Source organism: Emys orbicularis, chromosome 3 (genome assembly GCF_028017835.1).
Source record: "Emys orbicularis isolate rEmyOrb1 chromosome 3, rEmyOrb1.hap1, whole genome shotgun sequence".
In the NCBI taxonomy this organism is placed as follows: Eukaryota; Metazoa; Chordata; order Testudines; family Emydidae; genus Emys; species Emys orbicularis.
Genome location: NC_088685.1, coordinates 958,988 through 984,104, shown reverse-complemented (window position 1 = coordinate 984,104; position 25,117 = coordinate 958,988). Strand labels below are relative to the sequence as shown.

The following is a 25,117-nucleotide window of genomic DNA, read 5'->3' as shown; positions in this document are numbered from 1 at the left end:
GCTCCCTTCCAGATACACCAATTCCCAGCATGCCCCTTTCCCCTGCTATGGCAACTCCCAGCATGCCCCGCTCGCCTCCAATTCCCAGCATGCCCCTTTCCCCTGCTATGGCAACTCCCAGCATGCCCCGCTCCCCCCCCCCCCCCAGGCAGTGGAGAGGCCCCTGGCCCCCAGCTCTGGGCAGCCATTGCTCGTTGGTTGCCCTCTCCTTGGAGCTGATGTGCGAAAGGAGGCAAGCAGGGAAATCCTGGCAGACCCTTTATTAGCGCGTACAAAACAAAGCCCGCCATGTACAGTATTGCAAGGGCAGAGCAGGAGGGCACCCGGTCCCAGGGCTGGCGAAGAGCTGCTTGCAGGAACCAAGCGCTAGGGGCATCTGCCACTTCCCAGGCCTGTCAAGCGGGCCGAGGAGATCCTGCAGAAGCCTTGGATGCCCTTGCCAGTCTCAGTAAAGGGCCAAGAAACGCATGCCCCACCGGTGTGCTGCTGATGCCATTCCTGGGGCCCGGGCCCAGAGCCCCAGCAAGACATGAGGCAGCCCCTGGCTTCTAGCACTGTGCGTGGCAATGGGAGACCCCACTGAAACCAGCTCTCCGAGGAGACGGAAATCGTCTTGTCCCACTCTGTGGTCCTGATTTCCTGTGCATTGAAGTAATGGATGAGCCAGCTCTGGCGCGGCAGCCGTCTCCCCATGCCCCGGGCAAGGAGGCAGCATTGCGGGGAGGGGCTCGGACGGGGGGCTGCTGAAATATGTTGAGACTGCCTTGCCGTGCTCCCCCTTGGAGCAGCTTCTGCGGCAAGTAGCTGTCCTGCCCTGAGCACGAGACAGGAGTCAAGGAAGGAGCTCAGGGTCTCCTCCCAAGCCCACACCCATGGAGGGATGAACTGCAATCCCCCACCTGCCTCCCGGACAGGCTGAGCGTCTCCAGCAGAGCTGGCCCTGACCACCCCCCCATGGCCAGCGCCCCAGAGAAGAGGGAGCTGCCAGACTCATGAACCTGGCCCGTGGGCTGGAATGCCCGCTGTGGAAGGTGAGGGCACCTCCTATTCTGCACCAGCCCTAGTTCCCTGCCAGCACCAGACTGCTCCAGGCTAAACAGCCCCGGGGCCCTGCCCCATGTTCAGGACTATCTGGGCACTGGGGTGGGAGGGGGGAAAGAGTAGAGCTGCGGGTTGACAGAGACGGGGCTGTTCCCTTCCATTTGATCCTTGGTCCCTGACAATTTTTCAAGTAGCTGGCCCATGAGCCGGAACGTGGGGGGAGTAACTGTTCCGAGCAAATAAACATAGAGCGCCTGCCCCAGCCAGTGCATGGGCCTCACCTCGCCCCTTCCAGGCCACAGGGAGAGTTTTTTACCACCTCCACCACTCCACACACACCCACATCCATGTGGGGCCACAGGGAGAATCTGACCCCCCCTCCGCCCACCAACCAGAGGGGGGCACGAGGAGTGTGTACCCAGCGTGCGGACACTGCAGGCCACAGGCAGTCTCTTCCCTGCATGCACACTGGAGGCGCTGGTGGGCAGTTTCCAAATAGCTGCCCGCCCGACAGCGTGTGGTCCAGAGGGAAGTAGCATCAGGGCCCTGTGAGGCCAGCAGGGAGGGGCCATCCTTGGGGAGCAGAAGGGCGAGGCTGGAGGGAGGGAGGAGGCAGCGGGGGCAAGGCTGGCAGGCAGGGAGGCCAGCTCAGTAGTCCGTGCTCTCACTCTCACACCAGGCGGAGGGGGCATCAGTACCAAAGTACCTGTCTCCAAAGTTACCTAGACACAAAAGCAACACAGTAAGGCGACCAGCAGCAGCACCCTACCCCATGATGCCAGCCCCTCTCCCCCGAGGAAGCCAAAGGGGAATGAAACCATTGCCTCACATCAATCCGCCCAGGTCTGCAGCCCGGCCCGGCCCTGCCGGGAGCACAGCTGTCTCCGGGCCGAGGAAGGGCACCGTAGGGCCTGGTCTGAGCGGCCACAGGCAGTCGCCCAAGCCAGGCTGATCTCCCCACCCCCCTTACCGATGCCAGGGATGATGTGGAATTCCTCGTTAACCCTCTTGTCCACGGCTGTGGTGATGATGCGGACACGGGGGAAGGCGTAGGCCACGGAGTGAACCCCCATCTCCGCCATCAGCAGGGACAGCAGGAAGATCTTCTCTTCGTGGACATCGTGATCCTGCAGCACAGACAGTGCTGAGCAGTCTGGCCCCAGAGCGAAGTGCATGGGCGGCAGGTGAAGCCCCCTTCCGGGAGGCTAGGGCCCAGCCCTGCCCCTTCCGCCCAAGCACCCCCGGGCCGCCCCAAGCCCACTCCCCTGTCGTCCTTCCCCAGGCCGCCAGGAGCCCCAGGCTGCCAGGAGCCCTGAGCCCACCCCCTCCATCGCAAGCCCCAGGCCAGCCCCAGCCACGCCGCACCTCCCCTCCCGAGACACCCCACTGGAAAAGCAAAGCGCTTCCTGAAGTTTTTTCTATGCCCCGTGCAGGTTCCGAGGCGGCTGAGGAGGTGGTATCTGCTACTCCAGGAGATTACTGATGAACTGGGGGAGCTGAGTAGCACATACCACATCCTCAACCACCTCAGCACCTGCCTGGCGCATAATAATAAGCAAAAACTTTCCCCATGCAAACTGCCAAAACCCGCAACCTGGCAGCAGCGGCTAGGCCAGGGGAGGCTTAGCCTATTATACTACCACCTATGGCGAAGTGCCCCATGCTCTCAGAGCAGTAGCCTCCCTGCTTCCATGCTGGAAACCCCAGGCAGCCCGCCCTGATTCCCAGAGGGTAGGGCCAGCCCGGCAGGCTCACCAGCAGGACGCGCACAGCCATCATGGCTGCAGCCCCCGTGGACACGGTGCTGTCCATCAGGATGACATAATCTTCGCTGATCTCCTTGGGGAGCCGCAGATAGTGAAGCTGAGGAGAGATGGGGGACAGGGCTTATGAAGGAGTCAAGTGCGACACCCTGCCCCCACCCCGCAGCCCCTTGTGGAATTCACAAGCACTCTGTGGGCGCTGGGGGCAGAGAAGGGACGGACAGGGCAGCGCTCACCTCAGGCTCCCCTGTGTCGTGGTTGGTCTGGATCAAAATCTTGCCCAGTCGAATGTCTTTGCAGACAGCAGTGAGCGCCTGCTCCATGGTCTCCCCCGCCCGCAGGATGGACACACCTGTGATCTGGTGCAGAGGGAAGACAACAGCCACCTTAGACTGGACTGGGCATGCAGCTACCCCGAGGGGGCAGCGACCGCCTCCCGCCTCTCAGACCCCCCGCCAGGGCAGCACTTCCCTCCCTCCCCCCCACCTCCCACACTGGGGCAGCACATCCCAACAGCCCCCCAGCCCTCATACTGGAGCAAGGACCCCCAGCCACCCACCCTTCCTTCCTATTCCCCAAAACAGTCTGGGAAGCCTTGCATCCCCCTCCTGGAGCCCAAGGGGGTGTTGTCCTAGATGGGTGAATAGATATTTCTCTGGTCCCCATCAGCCCAGGACCTGAGAGCCTCACCATCTTCTCCCAATCCTGCCTCGCTGCACGGGACAGGGGGAACTGACCTCACAGAAGCTAAGTGACTGACCGGGGGTCACACAGGCAGTCTGTGCAGAGCAAGGAATGGAACCAGCTCTCCCCAGGCCAGGGCTGTGGAATGGCCACCCTTCCTCCCAGAGTTCTGGGGGGACCTGGCCAGTCTCACCCGCTGCCTGTGGAACCGCTTCCCTTCATACACAGTCCCCTGAGGCGTCTCCACTGTCACTGGCTGCAGGAGAAGAGCAGGTTGTTAATGTGGGGGCAAACCCTGAGCCAGGCTGCAGCATGACGCAGCAACTTCGTCCAGACAGCATAAGAGCAGGTAGCAAAGGGCAGGGCCTGGGCCTTACATGGCAGGTTGGGGGCAGGGCCTGTACTGTGAGTGGCAGGCAGGAGGGGTGGGTCACTGGGGAAGGGGCAGGACCTTTACTGTAAGCAGGAGGAAGAGGGGCAGGGCCTGTAGCATGAGTGGCAGGCAGGAAGGGCGGAGCCTGTAGCATGAGTGGCAGGCAGGAGGGGCAGGTCACCAGGGAAGGGGCAGGGCCTGTAGCATGAGTGGCAGGCAGGAGGGGCAGGTCACCAGGGAAGGGGCGGGGCCTGTAGCATGAGTGGCAGGCAGGAGGGGCAGGTCACCAGGAAAGGGGCAGGGCCTACAGGTCACATACGTTGAGTGGCAGGAAGGAGAGGGCATGTTCAATCAGCAGCCTCATCAGGCGCTTGGAATAGAAGATGAATTCGTCTCTGGTTGTGTCCTTGTTCCTGTGGGACCAGTGACACAGAGGTGAGAGCAGACTCCAGGCCCTGGGGCCCCTGCGTCCCCCCCACCCCAATGGCACCCCAATTCCAGCCCCATCCCACGGGCAGGAGAATGCAGCGCAGGGGAGTGGATGGGGGCAGAGTAGGCATATTGGGGAAAATATCTCGGCCCTTGCCAGAGTGAGATCCATGCACCCCCAGCACCAGGAGCCTGTCACCTCTCCCACGTGGGGGTCCCAGGGCATAGAGGGGACCTAGCCATCCCCTCCCCTCCAGGGAAAATAAGGGAAGAACTGATATGGGAATCACTTAATAAAGAATGGCATTACTTATATTACTCTCTTTTTCAATCAACGTGGAGTTATGGAAATAGTTTGACAGGATCTCTCTTTTTGTGATGAGGTTACAAGTTTGGCTGATAAAGGTAATAGTGGTGATGTGATAGACTTAGATTTCTGTAAGGCATTTGACTTGGTACCACCTGACACTAACTAAAATAATACAAATTCAAAATGGCACACAGTAAGGGGATTAAAAGCTAGCTGACCGGTCTCAAAATGTAACTGTAAACAGGGAATCCTCCTCCAGTGGGTGTTCCTAGTGAGGTCCCACAGGGATCTGTTCTTGGGCCCTCTGAAAGAAAACAAAACCAACCCTGAGAAAGATTGGGGGAGTGGTAAATAATGAAGGGGACAGGTCACACAGAGATCCAGATCACTCGGTAAGGTGGGTCTTTTAATATGGCTAAATGTAGATGTATAGATCTAGGAACAAAGAATGCAGCCCATACTCAGCCTAGGGGACTCTAGCCTAGGAGACAGTCACTTTGGAAAAGATTTGGGAGTGGGGATGGATAATCAGCTCAACGTGAGTTCCTCCTGTAATGCTGTGGCCGAAAGGGCTAATGCCAGCCTTGGATGCATAAATGGGGACTCTCAAGTAGGAGTCAAGAGGTTATTTTACCTCTGTATTTGTCACTGATGTGACCGCTGCTGGAATAGCGTGTCCATTTCATGTGCCCACAATTCAAGGAGGAGGTTGATAAATTGGAGAGGGGTCAGAGAAGAGACAAGAATAACTAAAACATTAGAAAAAGTGCCTTACAGTGTCGGACTCAAGCTCAATCTATTTAGCTTAGCAAAGAGAAGGTTAAGAGACGATTTGACCCCAGTCGATAAGTAACTACCCAGGGAACAAATACTTGGTAATGAGCTCCTTAGTCTAGCAGAGGAAGGTCTAACATGATCCAGTAACTGGAAGTTGAAGCTAGACAAAGTTGGACTCGACAGATGGTGTATTTTTTAAACAGAGTAATTAACCATTGGAGCAATTGACCAAGGATCGTGGTGGCTTCTCCATTGCTGACCATTTTAAATCAAGATTGGATGTTTTTAAAAAAAACAACGCTCTGGTTTAACGGGAATCAATCCAGGGGAGTTCAACGGCCTGTGTTATACAGGAGGTCGAAGAAGATGATCTCAATGGTCCCTTCTGGTCTTGGAATCTACAGACCAAGGAGCAGCAGGAGGGCTGCTCTCCCCAGTGGACACAGTGCTGCCTAAAGGGAAGCACAAAGCCCCAGTGAGCAAAGCCAGACAACCCTTCCACAGGCGAGTGAAATGCTGTGACAGCCACCAGCTGAACCCTAATGGAGTTCCGGGACAGCCCCTGTGTTTTTAAACACAGCAGGGAACTGAGCATGTCCATGAGGAGAGATGCAGAAGCGGACACAGATAGGGCTTCCTCGACCACGGCTGGGCCCAATCCGTCCGCAGCTGGGTTTGGGCCGCGGCAGGTCCAGGCTGCAGGCTGAGCTGGGTCCGGGGGGAGGGGGCACCCTAGCCGAGGCAGGTCCCTGAGCGCCTGCGTGGAGCTAAATAGGCTGCTGCATGGCTGCGCAGCTTACAGGGAACTTAGACCTGGAGTAGAACCTTCTTCCAGCGAATACTAGAGCAACAGGCTCGATCGCCCCCAGAAGCAGGTGCCTTAGGAGACTCTTGCGAGAAGGGTCTCTGCAGAGGGGCAGGGTACATGTGTGTGACAGTGCCCAAAGGATGCCTGGAGGCTGGTTCTGCAGTGAGAGATCTAGAGAAGGGATCCTCAACCAACACGTCAAACGGCTGTTTGGAGGAAGTTGCGGACTGCAACGTTCCCACTGAGGTCTGCACCTCTTTCTGGGGGGTTCTGCTCCTCTCCTTTAGGTCTGGAATTGAAAAGGCCAGGCGCGCTGAGCAGTCTGATTGCTAAATCGTCTCTGCTCAGGTGTACAGATCTCAAGGGGTTGAAGTTGCCCTGGAGCAAGCCGGTGGTGTCACTACTGAAGAGCTTGAGGCCTTAGAAAGGAAGGCCCAACACCATGTTCTGTACCACCGGGGAGGCCGGCAGACCATAGCCAGGAGGCTCAGTGCATGGAGACAGCAGTTGCCATCGAGCACAAGGCTGTGTCAGCAGCGTCAAGAGAAGCTTGAAGCGAAGCCTTCGCAATCATCTGGCCTTCAACCGTGAGGGCCTGAGCCAGTTCCTTTTGGTCTTGCGGTAGGTGGTCAATAAAATGTGAAAATTTGGCATAGTTTGTGAAATCCCAGAGCAGCCAATGAGTAGCTCTTTCAGCCCGGCAGGACCGCTTGAGTGTTTTATCTGAGGGAATCAATTTGGAGCTGGGTCTGTCGACTCCTCTTGTTGACCACGTCCATTACCAAGGAGTTGGGGGTAGGATGGGAGAAAAAATATTCCAGCCCTTTGGTCAGTACGTGGGTTGTAGCCCACGAAAGCTTATGCTCTAATAAATTTGTTAGTCTCTAAGGTGCCACAAGTACTCCTGTTATTTTTGCGGATACAGACTAACACGGCTGCTACTCTGAAACCTACAATATAGTTGTTATTTGCCCTCTTGCAAACAGGCAGGATGGTAGCAGGCATGTGCCACATGGCACAGACGGCTGACAGTAAAGCCTCGTTAAGGGCTAAGGCAAGGTGGTCCAGCAGGGAGTGAGTTTCCTGGATTTCCTCCCAAGGGATCTGGAATGATTCCGCTCTCTTCATCTGGTCTTGAAAAGCCCTGAAATCATCTACGTAGCACAGCGAATGGGATGTGCCTGCCTCACTGGGGGAGGAGGACTTGTTAGATGGCCTCCTGGGGAGGAGGTTCCTGCAGTACCGATGGCTGCTGCTCTGGATGGAACGGTAGCTATGCTACTGCTCACCAGAAAGCCCAGTGCACTGTGCATAAGCAAAGGGAGTGGGACCCCGCTGGGGATAACATGAACGCCTGCTGGATTCTGCAAGGAATACCTGCAGACAGGGCAGAGAGAAGGCAGAGTCTTGGGCAGAAATGTCCCAAGCTGAGGTGTCCTCTCCCATATCCTGTGGAGGAGCTCGAAGCATCAGTACCAGGAGACCGAGGAGGGGCTGGCGGCTGGGTCAGTACCAGTGGTTGAGATCTTGTGCTGGGGTGCAGCAGAACCAATGGCAGCTCTGGCTCCGAAGGGTGTGACAGGATTGAGGGGGATCCCTCTCGGTACCCCTTAAGAGGGGAGATCCAGGCCCTTCTGCAACTAGTAGCTCTTCATAGAAGAGGAACCTGGACAGACACCGGGGACAGTGCACAGGTACAGTCCGCGTGCTCCGTAGATACGCAAGCGGAGGAGGGTGGTTACAGACATGGTGCAGAGGTTTGGCCAATGTGGTTCTTGGGACTGCGACCCAGGAGGGCAAGCCCAGAGCATGAGATGAAGAAGGCTTCTTAGAAGAGTCCCTGTTCCTGGAAGGATCCTTAGCCTGGATCCTTAGTCTCTGCTTCCAGGACTGACAATCGTGCAGCTTGTTGTGACTTGCTAAAAGGCTCCTCAGCGTGGGGCATACCATAAGTCCTCTTGGGACCAGGACGCATAGAAGCCTCAGCAGTATCCATGCTGGGATGTGGTCTCCTTTCCTAGCCTCAGGGGTTACCTTCTCCTTCCTTTGGAGACTCCCTCAGGGAAACTGGGTTTCTTCTTTTGAGAAGGTTTCACTTCTGAAGCAGCCCCATGGCGTTTGCTCAGTGAGGCTGCAGTCACCCATGCAGGGAGCTAGAAAGCGTCGGGCCCTGCAGGAGCTTCAATCTACCGTCCTTCAGTTTGCAAGATATGCGCTCACACGCAAGCAGACCTTGCCCTCACGTGGGGCTTAGGACTCCCTGAGGCAGCTGGAATGCCTGTCACTGTGGGGGAAAGACCTGTGGCAGGTCTGAACCCCTTGTCATTGGCATAACTTGAGCAACGAGGGCACAGAAAAAAACAACGGCTGAGGGTAAGGTCCTGGCCACAAAGAAAACGGGCTGAAGGGGAACCCCCAGCCCCCCAAAGCACAAGCCTGAGCAAAAACCAATTGAAAAGCAAATATAATAAAACAAGACGACAATACTAAGAAAAGGTGGTAGCTGAGACACTAGCAGCAGACACTGCGCGGGTCTGTCTGGCACCACCGGCTGATGATATGGATATAAACAAATGGATATAAACTGGCCATCAGGAAGTTTAGACTTGAAATTAGACGAAGGTTTCTAACCATCAGAGGAGTGAAGTTTTGGAGCAGCCTTCCAAGGGGAGCAGTGGGGGCAAAAGACGTACCTGGCTTCAAGACTAAGCTTGATAAGTTTATGGAGGGGATGGTATGATGGGATAGCCTCATTTTGGCAATTGATTGATCTTTGACTGCTAGCAGTAAATATGCCCAATGGCCTGTGATGGGATGTTAGAGGGAGTGGGATCTGAGTTACTACAGGGAATTCTTTCCTGGGTGCTGGCTAGTGAATCTTGCCCACATGCTCAGGGTTTAGCTGATCGACATATTTGGGGTCGGGAAGGAATTTTCCTCCAGGGCAGATTGGCAGAGGCCCTGGGGGGTTTTCGCCGCCTTCTGCAGCGTGGGGCAAGGGTCACTTGCTGGAGGATTCTCTGCACCTTGAAGTCTTTAAACCACGATTTGAGGACTTCAATGGCTCAGACACAGGTTTGATACAGGAGTGGGTGGGTGAGAGTCTGTGGCCTGCGTTGTGCAGGAGGTCAGACTAGATGATCATAATGGTCCCTTCTGACCTTAAAGTCTATGATTCTATGAGAAGGAACTGCAGCCTTGGTGGCTCCCAACATGCCCTCACACTGCAGCCCAAGGGTGCACAGGGTGGGGTGGACACTGCTGACGAACAGCTCCAGGCAAGGTGAGCACACACCCCCTATGGTGCAGCACCTCCAGGGATGGTGACACAAAGACGTGCTGCTACAGCCTAGGGCGGGAGCGCCTGGGGGAGGGCAGTGACAGGCAGATGAAAGCCAGAGACCACGCTGGAGAGGAATCGGGGGGACATTCATGCGGATGGAAGGCGGCTTAGCCCAGGCCTGGTGCTACAGGGTGACACAGAGACAAACCCAACAGTCTGAATGGGGCCCGGTGAACTTTGCTCTGGGGCAGCCCAGGAGGGAGCTGGTTGTGTGCTGGTGGTGGGGGACAGTGATGTTGGGTGAGCCGGGCACTGGCAGCCAAGGATCTAACGGCTCTGAGTGCCCTAGTGTCCAGGCACCAAGGACGGGGAGTAGCTGAGATGCCCAGGCAGAGTCCCCATGGGCATCGGCAGAGCACATGCCACCACATGCACCAGCGTCGCGTGATGCCCAGGGCTCTTTGCTGCCTCAGCCAGGGTGGGGCCAGAACCCCAAGGAAGAAAAGACCCAGCCCCACAGACACTGCTGGCTAGAAGATCCGAGCTTATGCTATTCCCAGGAGCAGGGTCTGTCCACGCTGCATCCTGACCCCATGTGAATCTGCCTCCAAGCCACCCCTCATGTCCCTCCGACACGGCCCTGTTGCCAGGGGCACCAGCCATCCCCAGGACCAATGGCACATTGGTCGGGTTAGTCCGGGGTAACCAGAGGCCACCCCCAGCCCGTCCCCTACCAGCATGTCCCAGCCTCCCACGCCCAAGACGGCTGAGGGGGACGTTTCCATACCCCCAGGCTGGGCAAAGGCTGTAGGCCTCAGGAAGGGCCCTGCCAGAGGCCTGGGACTAGACAAGGCTCTGCAGAAAGGCCAGGGACGAGAGTGGGACCCTGTGACAACGTGGGAATTTTCTGTAATATTTTTTATGAAGCCTATGTGTGCCTCAGTTTCCCCTGTATTTTGTATGCCTGCTGGGAGGGGCCATGGGAAAGGACTGGCCAAGGCCAACCCATAGCAATGGAAAATCACTAGGACACTGACACCGGGGGGGGGGGGGGGGGGAGGGAGGAAAGAGACGGACGGACGGGACACCGGACACCAATTTCCACTTCTCAGCAGGGAAGCTGAGCAACGTCAGCTCAAGAGCAAAGGAGCTGGGAGGTGGGGGGCAAGAGCTGGCTGCTGGGAGGAGTTGGAGCTCTCACCTGGGATCTGAACGGGGAGAGAGAGAGAGCACTTCAGCCATGGGGTTCACCACAGCTGGGCTGGGCTCTGGGCTGACCAGAATGACTTGGACCATGCTTTCCCCTTCATCTCTCTGTGCTGACCAAGGCTGGCTCCCGTCGGCACAGGGGGCTACACGGGAGGCCTTCCAGCGCACTGCTGTAACCTCGCTAGTGTGCACGTAGCCTGACAAACCCAACCGGTTTGAAAACGCTGCCTGAGTGTCACTGGAAATACCGGGTGAGGAGCAGGCAAGGCTCTGCCAGGTGTCTAGTGCAGCTTGACTCACTGACGGGAGCTCAAGGGGTGGGGCAGGGGGGCTGGAGCCCCAGAGGCCCAGCCTCAGGTGGTGAGGCTGTGGGGCCTACCCTGAAGGAAGAGAGACCCCTCGGGGTCTGGCACCTCCCAGAGACTGTTCCCAAGCGGGGGAGCGTACCCTCAATCGCGTGGATCAGTGATAGACCAGCAGCCCTGCTCCACTTAATGAACCGGGGGAATCAGGGTAGACTGGACACCCTGCAGCGAAGGGAACCAGGGCCAAAGGAAGCCCATGTTTGAGAGACTTCGTCAACCACACCTCAAGGGTGGGGGGCTTGATTTGAAACATGCCTGGCTGAGAGTGAGTTACTGGAAAAGTCAGAAGAGAAACTGAGGTAGGGAGACAGGAGTGCTCTAGGACTGCAACTAGGCCAGTCTCCCCCCCCTCACCCCCCGGGAGAGGGCAGGGGGGAAAGGAGAGGCACCCCCCCGCCCCCCCAGGGAGAGGGCAGGGGGGAAGGAGAGGCACACCCCCCCACACACACCCCCGGACAGAGCAGGCGGGAGGACTCAGTACCTGATGATGGTGTGCATGCCTCGCACCTGCGGCGTGCTCTCGAGGACACTCAGAGACTTGGGCAGCGGCTGCCCTTGGTGGGCAGAGGCCAGGGCCGCTCTGCAGAGAGACACAAGTGAGTCTGGCCCAGCAGCCCTCTGCCAGGCGTTGGCACAGGCATGCACGCGCCAGCCCCCCTGCCAGCAGCACATGCAGGGACGTGCCGGTGGCCCCACCAGCTCTGTTCCATTCACTATCCCGCAGGCACGTGTGTGTCTGACACCTGCACGGCAGCTCCATCCACCAGGGGGCTGCCAGGCAGTCCCATGCCCTGCTCCCGGGGCCCCCTCCAAACACAGGGCACAGACCCCCACCTCCCCGAAACCAGCTGCATGGGGGGGCCACGTGGACACTTGCTCCGGCACGCAGGGCGGGCCCCACCTCCAAGCAGCTGGACTAGCAATGGCAGTGAAGCTGCAGTAGCCTGGGCGGTGTTGCAGGCTAGCCCCCCCCCCCCCCCCCCCCCGCCGGGGCCCTGGTACGTATTTATCACTCAAGTGAGTTGTGATCTAGCTAGATTGAGACTAGTTTAGATGGACGCTAACACAGGTGCAGCCTCCCCACGCAGTACAGACAGCCCTAAGGGCCTGCTGTGACAAGGGAATTGTAAGAGCTGTTCTGAAGCCTAGCTGTGCCTCAGTTTCCCCTATGCATTGCACTGGTACTCACTGGGGAAAAGGGATGACATTGGCTCTCAGGGCAGGCTAAGAGACCCAGGTGGGTGTCATCTCCCCGTCTGGGTGGAACGAACAGAGTCATCAGCGAACCAGCTGACACCCACCCAGATCAAGAAGGGGGCCAGAGAGACAAGACCAGCTCCGATGACTCCTGGATCCGCGCTCTCAGCAAGGAAGCTGAGCAGAGAACAAATGACTGGCTGGTGAGAGGTGGGATGAGTGCTGGCTTCTGGAGGAAACTCTCTCACCTAGGAACTAGGCAGGTCTACGCTACCGCTTCTGTCGATCTAACTTCCGTCGCTCAGGGGTGTGAAAAGGCCACCCCCCCACCCCCCCCGCGCGCGACGCACGTTACAGCCACCTAGGCGCTGTCCACAGCGGCGTGGTCAGCGGGAGACGCTCTCCCACCACCATCGCTTCCGCCTCTTGCCGAGGTGCAGTAATTACACCGATGGGAGAGCGCTGGCCCACTGGCATAGCGCATCTCCACCAGATGTGCTGCAGGCTGTGCCAATGTGGCGCTTCTGGTGTAGACAAGCCGTGACTGAGGAGGTCAGGCTTAGGGCTTGTCTATGCTCAAAATGCTGCAGCTGCCTTGCTGTAGCTGCTCAGTGCAGACACGACCCACGCCGAAGGTGTAGATCATCCACCTCCTCAGGAGGCAGCAGCTAGGTCGATGGAAGAATTCTTCTGTCAACCTAGCGCTGTCTAGACGGGGACTTAGGTCACCTCAACTACGCCACTCCCGGGGGGGATCTTTCACACCCCTGAGCAACGTAGTTACATTGACCCAATTTAAACCAGGGGGGGGGGGGGGGGGGGTTTAAAAATGGAGTTCACTGTGGCCTGGCTGGGCTCTGCACTCACCACCATGGTCCATGCTTCAAGCTTCTCCTCTCTGGGCTCACCCAGGACTCCCCTCTCTGGGCTCACCCTGTTTAAAGAAGCTGTGAGCGTCACTGCAAATATCCAGCGAGGTGCCTGGATCGTTGCGAGTGGACAAGTCTCTACTCGGATGGGTCTCAGCGGGACTCGCTGACCAGAGCTCTTGGTGTGAAGCAGGAGTGCTGGAGCCCAGCGGTTCAGACTCAGGAAGGAGGAGTGGGACCCGTGGGGTCTGGCCCACTGAAGGGCTCCTCTAAGAGTCTGTTCCTGAGCTGGGGACGCAGCACCGATCCCGTGGCTCCGTGACACCCGCGCAGCCCTGACCCCAGCTGGGTGCCCCTTCCGGGCCCAGCTGCTCTCACAGCTGTGGTGCAGTTTGAGGCCAATGAAGAGTGTGTCTCACTGGAGGAAAGGCAGGAGCAGCCTGCCCAGTGCTCCCCTGGGCGAAGCCCATATCCCGACTGCGCAGGCCGCAAAACTCACTGCCTCCCAGCTCCTCCAGGAGCAGGGCTAGCAGCTACTGGGCTGGGATGCAGGAATTGCCGCCTCCCCCCGGTGACCAGAGCCCTCCTCCCGCAGCAGGGAGCCCAGCGGGCACCAGGGCCCTGCCTGGCAGAGGGTGAGTGCCAAGAGGCTGCGGAGAGGCCTGGGTGACAGCACCAGCCCCGCAGGTCACACACACACAGCACTGGGGGAAGGGTCTGCTCCGCTCCGGGGGGCTGGGGCTCAGAGACAAACAAAGCAAGTCACCAGCCAAGGAGACATCCCCCCAAGCCAAGCAACACACAGAGGAGCGGCCAGCGCAGCAGGGGAGGAACGGAGACAAACTGTCCTCACATATCCCAGCGCAGCTTCCTCTGGTGCAGACACCGCGGGCCAACAGGGACAGGGGAGGGCACGACAGGGGGACAAGAGAGAGACAAACGGGCATTAGAGGGCAGCAGGCAGCGGCAGCTTCCTGCTGTGGACACAGAGTGCTGGGGGAGAGGGGGGCAGCCCAACAGGGCGCGAGGGGAGAAGCATCTGGCCCCAGCGGCAGGGACAGGGAGGGGGGTGGAGCAGCCTGGCCCCAGCAGGTGGCCATGGAGGACCCCCCCCCCCCCATTTTGGCTTTGCCCTGCCACCCCCCAGCAGCAGTGGCGGCAGCAGCACGGCAGTGTCTGAGCAGAGCATGCCCAGCAGCGCTGCGTTAAGCTGGCAGTCCCCGGCGTGGGAGTGTGGGCTGGGGCTGGTGCCCCTTTCCAGACCCCCTCTGGAGGAGCCGAGCCAGCCCCCCCGCCCCAGAATCTGAGCCCCACGACTCAGCAGCACAGCCTGGCCCGGTGCGAGCAGCAAGGAGAGCGGCCAGACCCCCCCTCGCATACACACACACTCCACTTGGCTGCCCACGAGGAGGCAGGGCACAGGTCCCGGCGCACCTCCCTCCGGGGAGCTGTGCCCAAGCTGCCAGCAAGCCGCAGCAGCTCTCCCTGCTTGGGGAGCCCCTCTGACTCCAGAGGGGTCGCGATCGGCAGCTCCCGTGCTGCAGGCCACCCAGCTGCGGGCTCAGCCGCGCCAAGCAGAGGCCCCCGGGGGACCCCAGCACACGCTGCGGAGGGGCCCGAGCCATCCCCGGTGGGCAGGTGGCGGGTGCGGGGCTCCCAGGGAGCTGGCTACAGGAGCAGCAGCAGGGAGTCTACGCACGCCATGCGCCACGGGAATCGAGTGGCCACTAGCACTGCCAGCCCTTCAGTGGGGCCGGTGCTCCCCACGCCTCGTCTGTCTGGCTGCTCCCCGCCCCCGTCCCCGCACTGCGCCCCGGGGACAGGTCTGGGCTGCTCCCGTCCCCGCACTGCGCCCCGGGGACAGGTCTGGGCTGCTCCCCTCCCCGCACTGCGCCCTGGGCTGCTCCCCTCCCCGCACTGCGCCCCGGGGACAGGTCTGGGCTGCTCCCCTCCCCGCACTGCGCCCTGGGCTGCTCCCCTCCCCGCACTGCGCCCTGGGCTGAGGTGCGAGAGGCCGCACTGCACCCATCATACCTGACTGTGATTTCACGCTGCAATGGTAAGAGCCCACGTCAGGAGAAAACAAGGTGATTACAGGGCAGGGGATGGGGAGAGAAATACAGAACATCTGTCACTGCATGCAACTGGCCACAAGCCAGCCAGCCCCCACGCCTGCCCCGGCGGCAGCCCAGCCCCCACGCCCGCCCCGGCGGCAGCCCAGCACGTCCAGCCATTGCTAACTCCAAGAGCAGTGGGTGCACGTATATCCATGGAGGGGCAGGGCTGGGGTAGCAGAGCTGTGTGAGAGGAGCTCAGGGCTGGCAGGGGGCAATGGGGCAGGATTGGGGGCACTGGCAGGGCTGTGTGTGGGGAGCTCAGGGCTGGCAGGGGCCAGTGGGGCAGGATTGGGGCACTGGCAGGGTCGTGTGTGGGGAGCTCAAGGCTGGCAGGGGGTTGTGGGGCGGGATTGGGGCACTGGCAGAGCTGTGTGTGGGGAGCGCAGGGCTGGCAGGGGGCAGTGGGGCGGGATTGGGGCACTGGCAGAGCTGTGTGTGGGGAGCGCTGGGCTGGGCTGGCCGGGGGCTGCAGGTCAGGACTGCAGAACCAGGCAAGCAGGGGCCAGCTACCAGCGCGGGGCGCCAGACTGGAGAACAAGAGGGGGTGGGAGATGTGCAATGTGGTGCCCTGGGCCAGCCAGCTCGGTCCCTGCTCGCTCTCACCGTTTCCCCCTCAGCCTGGCCGGGGGCACCACATGGGGCACCGGGGGCCTGGAGACGGGGACAATCCCGGGTCAGCAGGAGCCACAGTACACGGGGCCCGTGTCCCCCCCACAGCGCACATTGACCAAGGAGCCAGAGACAGCAGCAGCAGCAGGGCTGGGCCCAGCCCCCGTCACCTTCTCCAGCCCCCCACCCTGGCCCTGGCCCAGCCCCCCTCACCTTCTCCAGCCCCCCACCCTGGCCCTGGCCCAGCCCCCCTCACCTTCTCCAGCTGGCTGTGCACATGCTGCACAATGAGATCCAGGGCCACAAAGTTCTCCCCACCTGACAGGGGAGCAAGAACCGGAGATGAACCACAGCCCCACAGCCCTCCCCTGCTCTGTCAGAGGCCACCCCACCAGCCCTGCCCACCCCACACTTCCCCCCTCCCTGGAGCCCAGTCCTCCCCACCCACCACCCCGACCCCCCAGCCCAGCTCCCCACCTACTCAGCCCGACATCTCCACCCACCTGGAGCCCAGCACCCCAGCCCTGCCCACTCCACAACTCCACCCACCTGGAACACAGCCCTGCCCACACGACACCCTTGCCCTGCCACCCCAACCCCCAAGCCCTGCCCACACACCACGCTGATCCCCAGCCCAGCTCCCCACCCACTCACCCCGACACTTCCACCACCCTGGAGCCCAGCCCCTGACCTCTCCACCCTGACCGCCCAGCCCTGCCCACCGACACCCCTTCAGATACCCAGAGCACTGCCTCACCCCCTTTGCCCCCCGTCTGCCCGACAGCCCCGCCCACCCTGACACCCACTGCCCACCTGGAGCCTGGCCTCAGCCCCAGATCCACGGAGACCCGCTCCCCCCGGCCTGGCCTCACCTCTGGGCACCACGATGTCGGCCACCTGCACGGTGGGCTCGATGTACTGCTCGAAGGCCGGCTTGACGAACTTGTTGTACTGCTTGATGACGCCCACGATGTCACGCCCGCGCTCCATGATGTCACGCTGCAGCCGCCGCACCAGCCGGATGTCAGAGTCCGTGTCCACAAACACCTTCATGTCCAAGAGCTGGGGGTCCGGGAGGGTGAGCACCCGTCTGGGCCCCCCCGCACACCCAGCTCTGACCACACAGAGCACAGTGGGGGGTTCTCAGGAGCGGCCAGCTGGCTGTTCCTCCACCGCCCAGGTCAGTCTCCCCAACCCCGCTAGGGTGCTCTGAGGACAGACCTGTCCTCCCCACCGGTTCCCAGGCAGCGCTCAGCCCCCGCAGGCACCCAGGACAGCGCTCTGTGCCCCAGGCAGTGCCCAGCCCCCACAGGCACTCAGGACGCCCTCCCTGCCCCCGCAAACAGCGCCCAGCCCCCGCAAGCACCCAGGACGCCTGCCCTGCCCTAGGCAGCGCCCAGCCCCCGAAGGCAGCCAGGACAGCGCTCCCTGCCCCGCAGGCACGCCATACCTTCAGCAGCTCCTTGTTGGAAAAAGATAAAATCCCCTCGAACACTACCACATTGGCCCCATAGATGGTTTTCTGCAGGGAGAGAAGGGCCACAGCACGCTTCAGAGACTGGTAACCCTGCCCCGTCCACTCCCCCACTGCACCCCATGCCCCTGCCCTACCCCAACCCATCCCACACACCCCATCCTCCCCACAAACACACACACACTATGCACTGCCCCCAGCCCTCCCCTCCCCCCGGGAAGCCGTACGTCTGGAGGGGCTCCCCGCCCTGCCCCCACACACCCACTGCCCCCAGCCCTCCCTCCCCCCCCCGGGAAGCTCTACGTCTGGAGGGGCTCCCCGCCCTGCCCCCAGCCCTCCCCTCCCCCCGGGAAGCCGTCCGTCTGGAGGGGCTCCCCGCCCTGCCCCCACACACCCAGTCCTTGCGGCGGCTGTGCGTGGTGAAGTCGTACACCGGCACCTTGACGCTCTTGCCCTTCTTCAGCTTGCGCAGCACGCTGATCAGCAGGTCGAAGTCGAAGGCATCGGGGTGGTCGAAGTTGTACTCGTTGTGGGCAGCCAGCTCCTGCTGCTCCTTATTCAGCACCTGGGGGGGGGGCGCACAGGGAAGAGGGTGGAGCAGTGTAAAGGGGAGGGGCACAGGTGCAGTATGTGGAAGGGAGGGAGAGGGGCATGGGGAAGGGTTGATAAGATGGAAGAAACTTAGTCCGTTCGATCTGCCAAAGTTCAGACACGGAGCCCAGTGCCCCCACCCTGACACCCCCCAAGCAGCTGCCCCACTGGTAGGGACCCAGGGCTGTCTCCCAGGCAGGAGATGTTCCTGGGCAGAGCTCAGGGAGCCCAGCTCCCCAAGCCCTCAGCCTCAGCTAGGCTCTGGCCCCCCACCCCCATTCCCAGCAGCTGGTCAGCCTCAGGGCTGGGGCAGCCGAGTGCCAGAGCGCTGTGCAGCAGAGATGTCCACCCCTGTCGGGGCTCCCCCTTCTCCCAGGGGCGCACCGGCTCACCTTATAGAAGCAGTCCATGGACAGCAGCACCACCCAGGGCACATCCAGGGCCTCAATGATCTTATTGGCCACCGTGGTCTTGCCTGACGCGCTCCCTCCACACAGGCCTGGGGAGAGAAATCCGCCCAGGACGCTGGCGTTACCCGTTGCTTCCCCAGCGCCACGCAGAGGGGCCAGAGCCGCCTCCCCCTCCAGGAGATTCACAGGAAGGTCAGCATGGAGAAAACGGCCACAGCCCACCCGCCATCTGGGGAGGGGCACGGGAACCCTGTCGGCAAGGGCTTGTCACCAGCACGCTGCAGCTCGGGCCCGCCCCCCACATACCCAGCAAGCCCCACAGGGAACCCTCTGGGCCAGTTAGCGAGGGCTCCCAGCCCTCAGAGTCAGGCACAGCCCCTGCTAAGCCACACCCTCAGCAATGACAGTCACCCTACCCCACCCCCGAGGGGTATCAACCTCCCACCATGCACGCTGCTGCCCCTGCAGGCACTGGGCACCCTCGGGGCCACACGGGGGGGGACACCGGAGAGACGGCAGGCAACACATGCCCGTCCCCGTGGCTTCAGGGCAGCTGGTCCCTACTTGGGGAGCAGGACGGGACAGAGTTGGTCTGACCCACATCATCTCCCGAATATGCTGTCTGGTAGCATTGTTCCAAACTTAGACTCTGCCCAGGGCTAAGCTCAGGCTTGGCAGAGGCCAGGTGGGTCGGTGCAGGCTGCTGGGCAAAGGGCTGTGACGTTGTGCAGTCTATATGGTTTTATAAAAACTTGATAATAAGTCAATATAATGTAACTGGGATAGTTTTAGAGAAAATACGGTAATAAGTGAATGTAACGTAACTGGGATATGCTTCATGCAAAAGGTCTCTTGTAAGGTATCATTACAAAGCTTATAATCTACTGAGTATGATCATCTGATTTGTATAAATGTACCACTCTTGTATCTAAAACTAGAAATATAAAATGTAACTCTGAGGGCCTATTGTAATTATGTAAAGTGTGGGCCATTAATGATGGTTTGGAATCTTGATGACTCCCATTGTCTGCAGAGTCTCCCTGTGAGTCTCCCTGTATATAGAACAGGAGTACTTGTGGCACCTTAGAGACTAACAAATTTATCCCTGTATATGTGTGTGCTGGCAAGTGAGTAATGAAGTCTTGCAGTGACATGTGATCATGTCACCTGAACTGGAATCCATCTTTAACCTGGTGCTTTTCCAGTGAGGGGGGGTGGAAACCCAGAGGGACAAAGGGTTCCCGCCTTATGCAAAAGATATATAAAGGGGTGGAACAGAAGAGAGAGGGAGAGAAGCCATCATGAAGAATCCCCTAGTTAACACCGGAGCGGCAACAAGAGCTGTACCAGGGGAAAGAATTGTGCCCAGGCCTGGAAGGTGTCCAGTCTGAGAAAAACTTACTGAAGCATCTCTGAGGGTGAGATTATCTGTATTTAGTTTGATTAGACATAGATCTGCGCATTTTATTTTATTTTGCTTGGTGACTTACTTTGTTCTGTCTGTTACTACTTGGAACCACTTAAATCCTACTGTCTGTATTTAATAAAATCACTTTTTATTTAGTAATTTACTCAGAGTATGTATTAATACCTGGGGGAGCAAACAACTGTGCATATCTCTCTATCAGTGTTATAGAGGGCGAACAATATATGAGTTTGCCCTGCATAAGCTTTATGCAGGGTAAAACGGATTTATCTGGGTTTAGACCCCATTGGGAGTTGGGCATCTGAGTGCTAAAGACAAGCACACTACTGTGAGCTGTTTTTGGGTAAACTTGCAGCTTTGGGACAAGTGATTCAGACCCTGGGTCTGTGTCTGGAGCCAGACTGGAGTGTCTCGCTCAGCAAGACAGGGTGCTGGAGTCCTGAGCTGGCAGGGAAAACAGAAGCAGGGGTAGTCTTTGCACATTGGGTGGCAGCTCCCAAGAGGGTTTCTGTGATCCAACCCGTCACAAGGGCCAAGGCCTTTCATAGAGCAGCTCTGAGAACTGCCCAGACACCCCCTCCCCCACTCACCAGCACCTGCTGTCACCCCTTGAGCCTGCCCCCCCATTCTCCATTGTCCCCTCCCTGCCTGCCACTGCCCCCTCCCATCCGCATCACTCCCTCCGCCACTCACCAGCACCTGCTGTCACCCCTTGAGCCTGCCCCCCCATTCTCCATTGTCCCCTGCCTGCCACTGCCCCCTCCCATCCGCGTCACTCCCTCCGCCACTCACTAGCACCTGCTGACCCCTCCAGCTCACTGTCACCCCTAGACCCCCTGGCCCCTCCCTACTACTGCCCTCCCCACCCATGTCACCCCTCCCCCACTCACCAGCACCTGCTTACCCCTCCAGCTCACTCTCACCCCGCTCCCCCGTCCCCTCCCTGCCCCCTCCCGCCTGTGTCGCCCCCTCCGCCACTCACCAGCACCCGCTTACCCCTAGACCCTCCCCAGCCCCTCCCATGTCACCCCTCCGCCACTCACCGGCACCTGCTGACCCCTCCAGCTCACTGTCACTCCTAGACCCCCCGTCCCCTCCCTACTACTGCCCTCCCCACCCATGTCACCCCTCCCCACTCACCAGCACCTGCTTACCCCTCCTGCTCACTCTCACCCCGCTCCCCCGTCCCCTCCCTGCCCCGTCCCGCCTGTGTCGCCCCCTCCTCCTCAACAGCACCCACTGACCCCTCCAGCTCACTGTCACCCCTAGACCTCCCCAGCCCCTCCCATGTCACCCCTCCACCACTCACCAGCACCTGCTGACCCCTCCAGCTCACTGTCACCCCTAGACCCCCCCGGCCCCTCCCATGTCACCCCTCCGCCACTCACCAGCACCCGCTTACCCCTCCAGCTCACTGTCACCCCTAGACCCTGCCCCTCCCACTGCCCATCATCCCCTGCCTACTGGCCACTTCCCTCCTCACCCTCTCATCCCCCCAGCTCCTCCCTCCACTTGCCATCACCCCTCTGCCCCCTTAAGCTCACTATAACTCCCACGCTCGCTTGCCATCACCCCACCCAAAGCATGATCCCCTCTGATCCCTGTGTCCACCCTGTCAGTTGCTGACTCAGGGCCTCCTTGGACCCTTCAAGGCAGTCAGCATGTCCATTCTGACACGTCAGCCACACGGCCTCCCTCCCCCCTTGCTCTCTGCCCCACTGCGCCCCAGAGAGCTCAGACTGGGGAAAGAGAGGGGGTATTCCACAGCTGGTGCCGGGGGCAGCAGTGCTTGGAGCAGGCAGCTCATCTACTCACAGCAAGGCCCAGTGGGGGGAAGGCAGAGCGGGGGAACGGCGCCAGGCTGCAGGGATGAGGCTAGCAGTGCAGAGCCGGGCCTGATCAGGGGGTGGTGGAGTGGTTGGGTGGGCAGGAGAGGCCTGGGGGTTGAGGGGTGCACAGTGGCAGGTTCACACCCACAGACAGTCAGGGCAATCCATACTGGAGTCCTCGCTCAGCAACACCCACAAGCAACACTGCCTACAACCTCCGGCTGGCTAGGAGACCCTGCCCCTTCCTGGCGGGCAATGACCTGCCCCAGTTATACGGGCTTCAGCCCCCATCTGCATCACGGCAACGCGACACACCTGGGCAGGGAGCCCTGGGCACTGCAGGGACTCATAAGAACATAAAAAAGGCCGTACTGGGTCAGACCAAAGGTCCATCTAGCCCAGTATCTGTCTACCGACAGTGGCCAATGCCAGGTGCCCCAGAGGGAGTGAACCTAACAGGCAATGATCAAGTGATCTCTCTCCTGCCATCCATCTCCATCCTCTGACGAACAGAGACTAGGGACACCATTCTTACCCATCCTGGCTAATAGCCATTTATGGACTTAGCCACCATGAATTTATCCAGTCCCCTTTTAAACATTGTTATAGTCCTAGCCTTCACAACCTCCTCAGGTAAGGAGTTCCACAAGTTGACTGTGCGCTGCGTGAAAAAGAACTTTCTTTTATTTGTTTTAAACCTGCTGCCTATTAATTTCATTTGGTGACCCCTAGTTCTTGTATTATGGGAATAAGTAAATAACTTTTCCTTATCCACTTTCTCAACATCACTCATGATTTTATATACCTCTATCATGTCCCCCCTTAGTCTTCTCTTTTCCAAACTGAAGAGTCCTAGCCTCTTTAATCTTTCCTCATATGGGACCCTCTCTAAACCCTTAATCATTTTAGTTGCTCTTTTCTGAACCTTTTCTAGTGCTAGAATATCTTTTTTTGAGGTGAGGAGACCACATCTGTACACAGTATTCGAGATGTGGGCGTACCATGGATTTATATAAGGGCAATAATATATTCTCAGTCTTATTCTCTATCCCCTTTTTAATGATTCCTAACATCCTGTTTGCTTTTTTGACCGCCTCTGCACACTGCGTGGACATCTTTAGAGAACTATCCACGATGACGCCAAGATCTTTTTCCTGACTCGTTGTAGCTAAATTAGCCCCCATCATGTTGTATGTATAGTTGGGGTTATTTCTTCCAATGTGCATTACTTTACATTTATCCACATTAAATTTCATTTGCCATTTTGCTGCCCAATCACTTAGTTTTGTGAGATCTTTTTGAAGTTCTTCACAATCTGCTTTGGTCTTAACTATCTTGAGTAGTTTAGTATCATCTGCAAACTTTGCCACCTCACTGTTTACCCCTTTCTCCAGATCATTTATGAATAAGTTGAATAGGATTGGTCCTCCAATCCAATTGGACTCCAGCCAGCCCAGCCTCTGCAACACGTCTCCTCCGCAGCCAGGCTCCTGCCAGCACATCCCACCTGCCCACGGGCATCAGGCCAGGTTCAAGGTCTCGGCCCTTCCCTCTGGGGCGCCCCAGGGCCTGGGCCCAGCCGACCGAGCAGCGTGAGGCCAGGTCTAAACTGAACCTTTCGCCAGTCTAGCAACATTGGTGAGCGGCGAGTTTGAGCCGCCCTTGGACGCCAGCCCGAGCCCGACGCAGGCCCAGCGATGCTGCGCTTTCGCCGGGACGCACGGCACCGGACGGCAGCGCAGGCAGGGGAGCGGCGGGGGCAGCCTGAGCTGTCCTTGGGGCCAGGAGCTGGATTGGGGAGCCCAGCTGCGCGTGCGGCTGGGGCAGGCCCCTCCTGGCGGGTCCCGCGCCTGGCACAGCTGCAGCCGGGCAGGGGGGGGTCTCACCGATGACGAAGGCTTCCTTGAAGGGCGTGCCCGTCTCGGTGTACCAGGGCGGCCGCCCCGCCGTGTAAATGGTCCGTTTGCTGGTCCGCAGCAGCGGGGGCTCCGTCTTCGACTGGCTCCTGGTCCTCTTCCGCGGGGACAGCGCGGGCGTCAGCGGCAGGCGGCTCAGCAGCGTGTCCAGGGAGTCCTCACCACTGCCACTGCGGGGCACCACGCCTCAGAGCCGGGCCGGCTGGGGGCAACGCGCCCTAGAGAGCCCCCCCACCGCACCGGGCAGCGCGTCCCAGAGAGCCCGAACCCCCCCCCCCGCCGGGCAGCGCGCCCCAGAGAGCCCGAACCCCCCCCCCCCCGCCGGGCAGCGCGCCCCAGAGAGCCCGACACCCCCCCCCGCCGGGCAGCGCGCCCCAGAGAGCCCGACACCCCCCCCCCCCGCCGGGCAGCGCGCCCCAGAGAGCCCGACACCCCCCCCCCCGCCGGGCAGCGCGCCCCAGAGAGCCCGACACCCCCCCCCCCGCCGGGCAGCGCGCCCCAGAGAGCCCGACACCCCCCCCCGCCGGGCAGCGCGCCCCAGAGAGCCCGACACCCCCCCCCCCCGCCGGGCAGCGCGCCCCAGAGAGCCCGAACCCCCCCCCCCCGCCGGGCAGCGCGCCCCAGAGAGCCCGAACCCCCCCCCGCCGGGCAGCGCGCCCCAGAGAGCCCGACACCCCCCCGGGCAGCGCGCCCCAGAGAACCCGAACCCCCCCCCGCCGGGCAGCGCGCCCCAGAGAGCCCGAACCCCCCCCCGCCGGGCAGCGCGCCCCAGAGAGCCCGACACCCCCCCGGGCAGCGCGCCCCAGAGAACCCGAACCCCCCCCCGCCGGGCAGCGCGCCCCAGAGAACCCGAACCCCCCCCCGCCGGGCAGCGCGCCCCAGAGAACCCGAACCCCCCCCCGCCGGGCAGCGCGCCCCAGAGAACCCGAACCCCCCCCCGCCGGGCAGCGCGCCCCAGAGAACCCGAACCCCCCCCCGCCGGGCAGCGCGCCCCAGAGAACCCGAACCCCCCCGGGCAGCGCGCCCCAGAGAACCCGAACCCCCCCCCGCCGGGCAGCGCGCCCCAGAGAGCCGAGCCCAACCCAACCCAACCCAACCCCCCGCCGCCGGGCAGCGCGCCCCAGAGCCACCCCCCGCCCTCACCTGTCCCGCCGCGCCCCCGGCCGCTCCTCCGCGCCCGCCGCCGCCATCTTGCCGGTTGCCGCAGGGGCTGCCGGGAGCTGCGGGCCCCAGGGCCGTGTCTCGTGGCTCTGTCGGGCGGGGCCGCGGGAACTACAGCTCCCGGCAGCCCCCGCGCGGGGGGAGCGGCCCTCGGCCCCGCCCACTGCCTGCCCAAACCCCGCCCACTGCACCGCCCACCTGCTGCATAGCCCCGCCCACTGCCTGCCCCATGGTCACCCCTACCAATCCTGCCCCATAAACTGCCCCCCCCCGCTTGCCCCCAAACCCTGCCCACGGCCACGCCCACCTGCCCACGGCCCCGCCCACTGCTCCGCCCGCCTGCTGCATGGCCCCGCCCACCGCCTGCCCCACCAGCATCAAGGCGAGAGCTGGGGGCAGCAGGGCCTGGATCCCCGGCCCAGGCAGCCAAGCTGAGAGGACGAGGCAGCCAGCAGCAGCCTGGGGCGGATCATTTC

The 25,117-nt window shown here is 60.6% G+C and overlaps 1 protein-coding gene across 2 annotated transcripts; it reads right to left on the bottom strand.

The window, feature by feature from the left end:
- Positions 1 to 253: 253 nt before the first annotated feature.
- LOC135875680 (uridine-cytidine kinase-like 1) lies at positions 254 to 24,670 on the bottom strand. 2 transcript variants are annotated; one of them, XM_065400635.1, is made up of 15 exons: positions 24,624 to 24,670; positions 23,451 to 23,650; positions 18,292 to 18,398; positions 17,703 to 17,873; positions 17,285 to 17,356; positions 16,707 to 16,896; positions 16,091 to 16,152; positions 15,143 to 15,159; positions 11,524 to 11,622; positions 4,181 to 4,274; positions 3,682 to 3,744; positions 3,041 to 3,163; positions 2,797 to 2,904; positions 2,012 to 2,168; positions 254 to 1,763 (listed from the first exon to the last, which is right to left on the bottom strand). In XM_065400635.1, exons 1-15 carry the CDS (start codon positions 24,668 to 24,670, stop codon positions 1,690 to 1,692), a joined length of 1,584 nt encoding a protein of 527 aa, XP_065256707.1. In that variant the 3' UTR covers positions 254 to 1,689. The 2 variants fall into 2 exon arrangements, with proteins under 2 accessions (XP_065256707.1, XP_065256708.1); XM_065400636.1 differs by lacking the exons at positions 23,451 to 23,650; positions 24,624 to 24,670 and having other exon boundaries at positions 17,703 to 17,890; positions 18,296 to 18,335.
- Positions 24,671 to 25,117: the final 447 nt, after the last annotated feature.

Excerpts from the sequence above, each read along its gene's own strand:
- LOC135875680 (XM_065400635.1), bottom strand. The coding sequence starts at position 24,670 with ATGGCGGCGGCGGGCGCGGAGGAGCGGCCGGGGGCGCGGCGGGACAG. Across the intron at positions 17,357-17,702 it reads ACAGCCGCCGCAAGGACTGG|AAAACCATCTATGGGGCCAA; the intron begins GTGTGTGGGGGC and ends CTCTCCCTGCAG. Across the intron at positions 4,275-11,523 it reads GGCATGCACACCATCATCAG|GAACAAGGACACAACCAGAG; the intron begins GTACTGAGTCCT and ends CTGGTCCCACAG.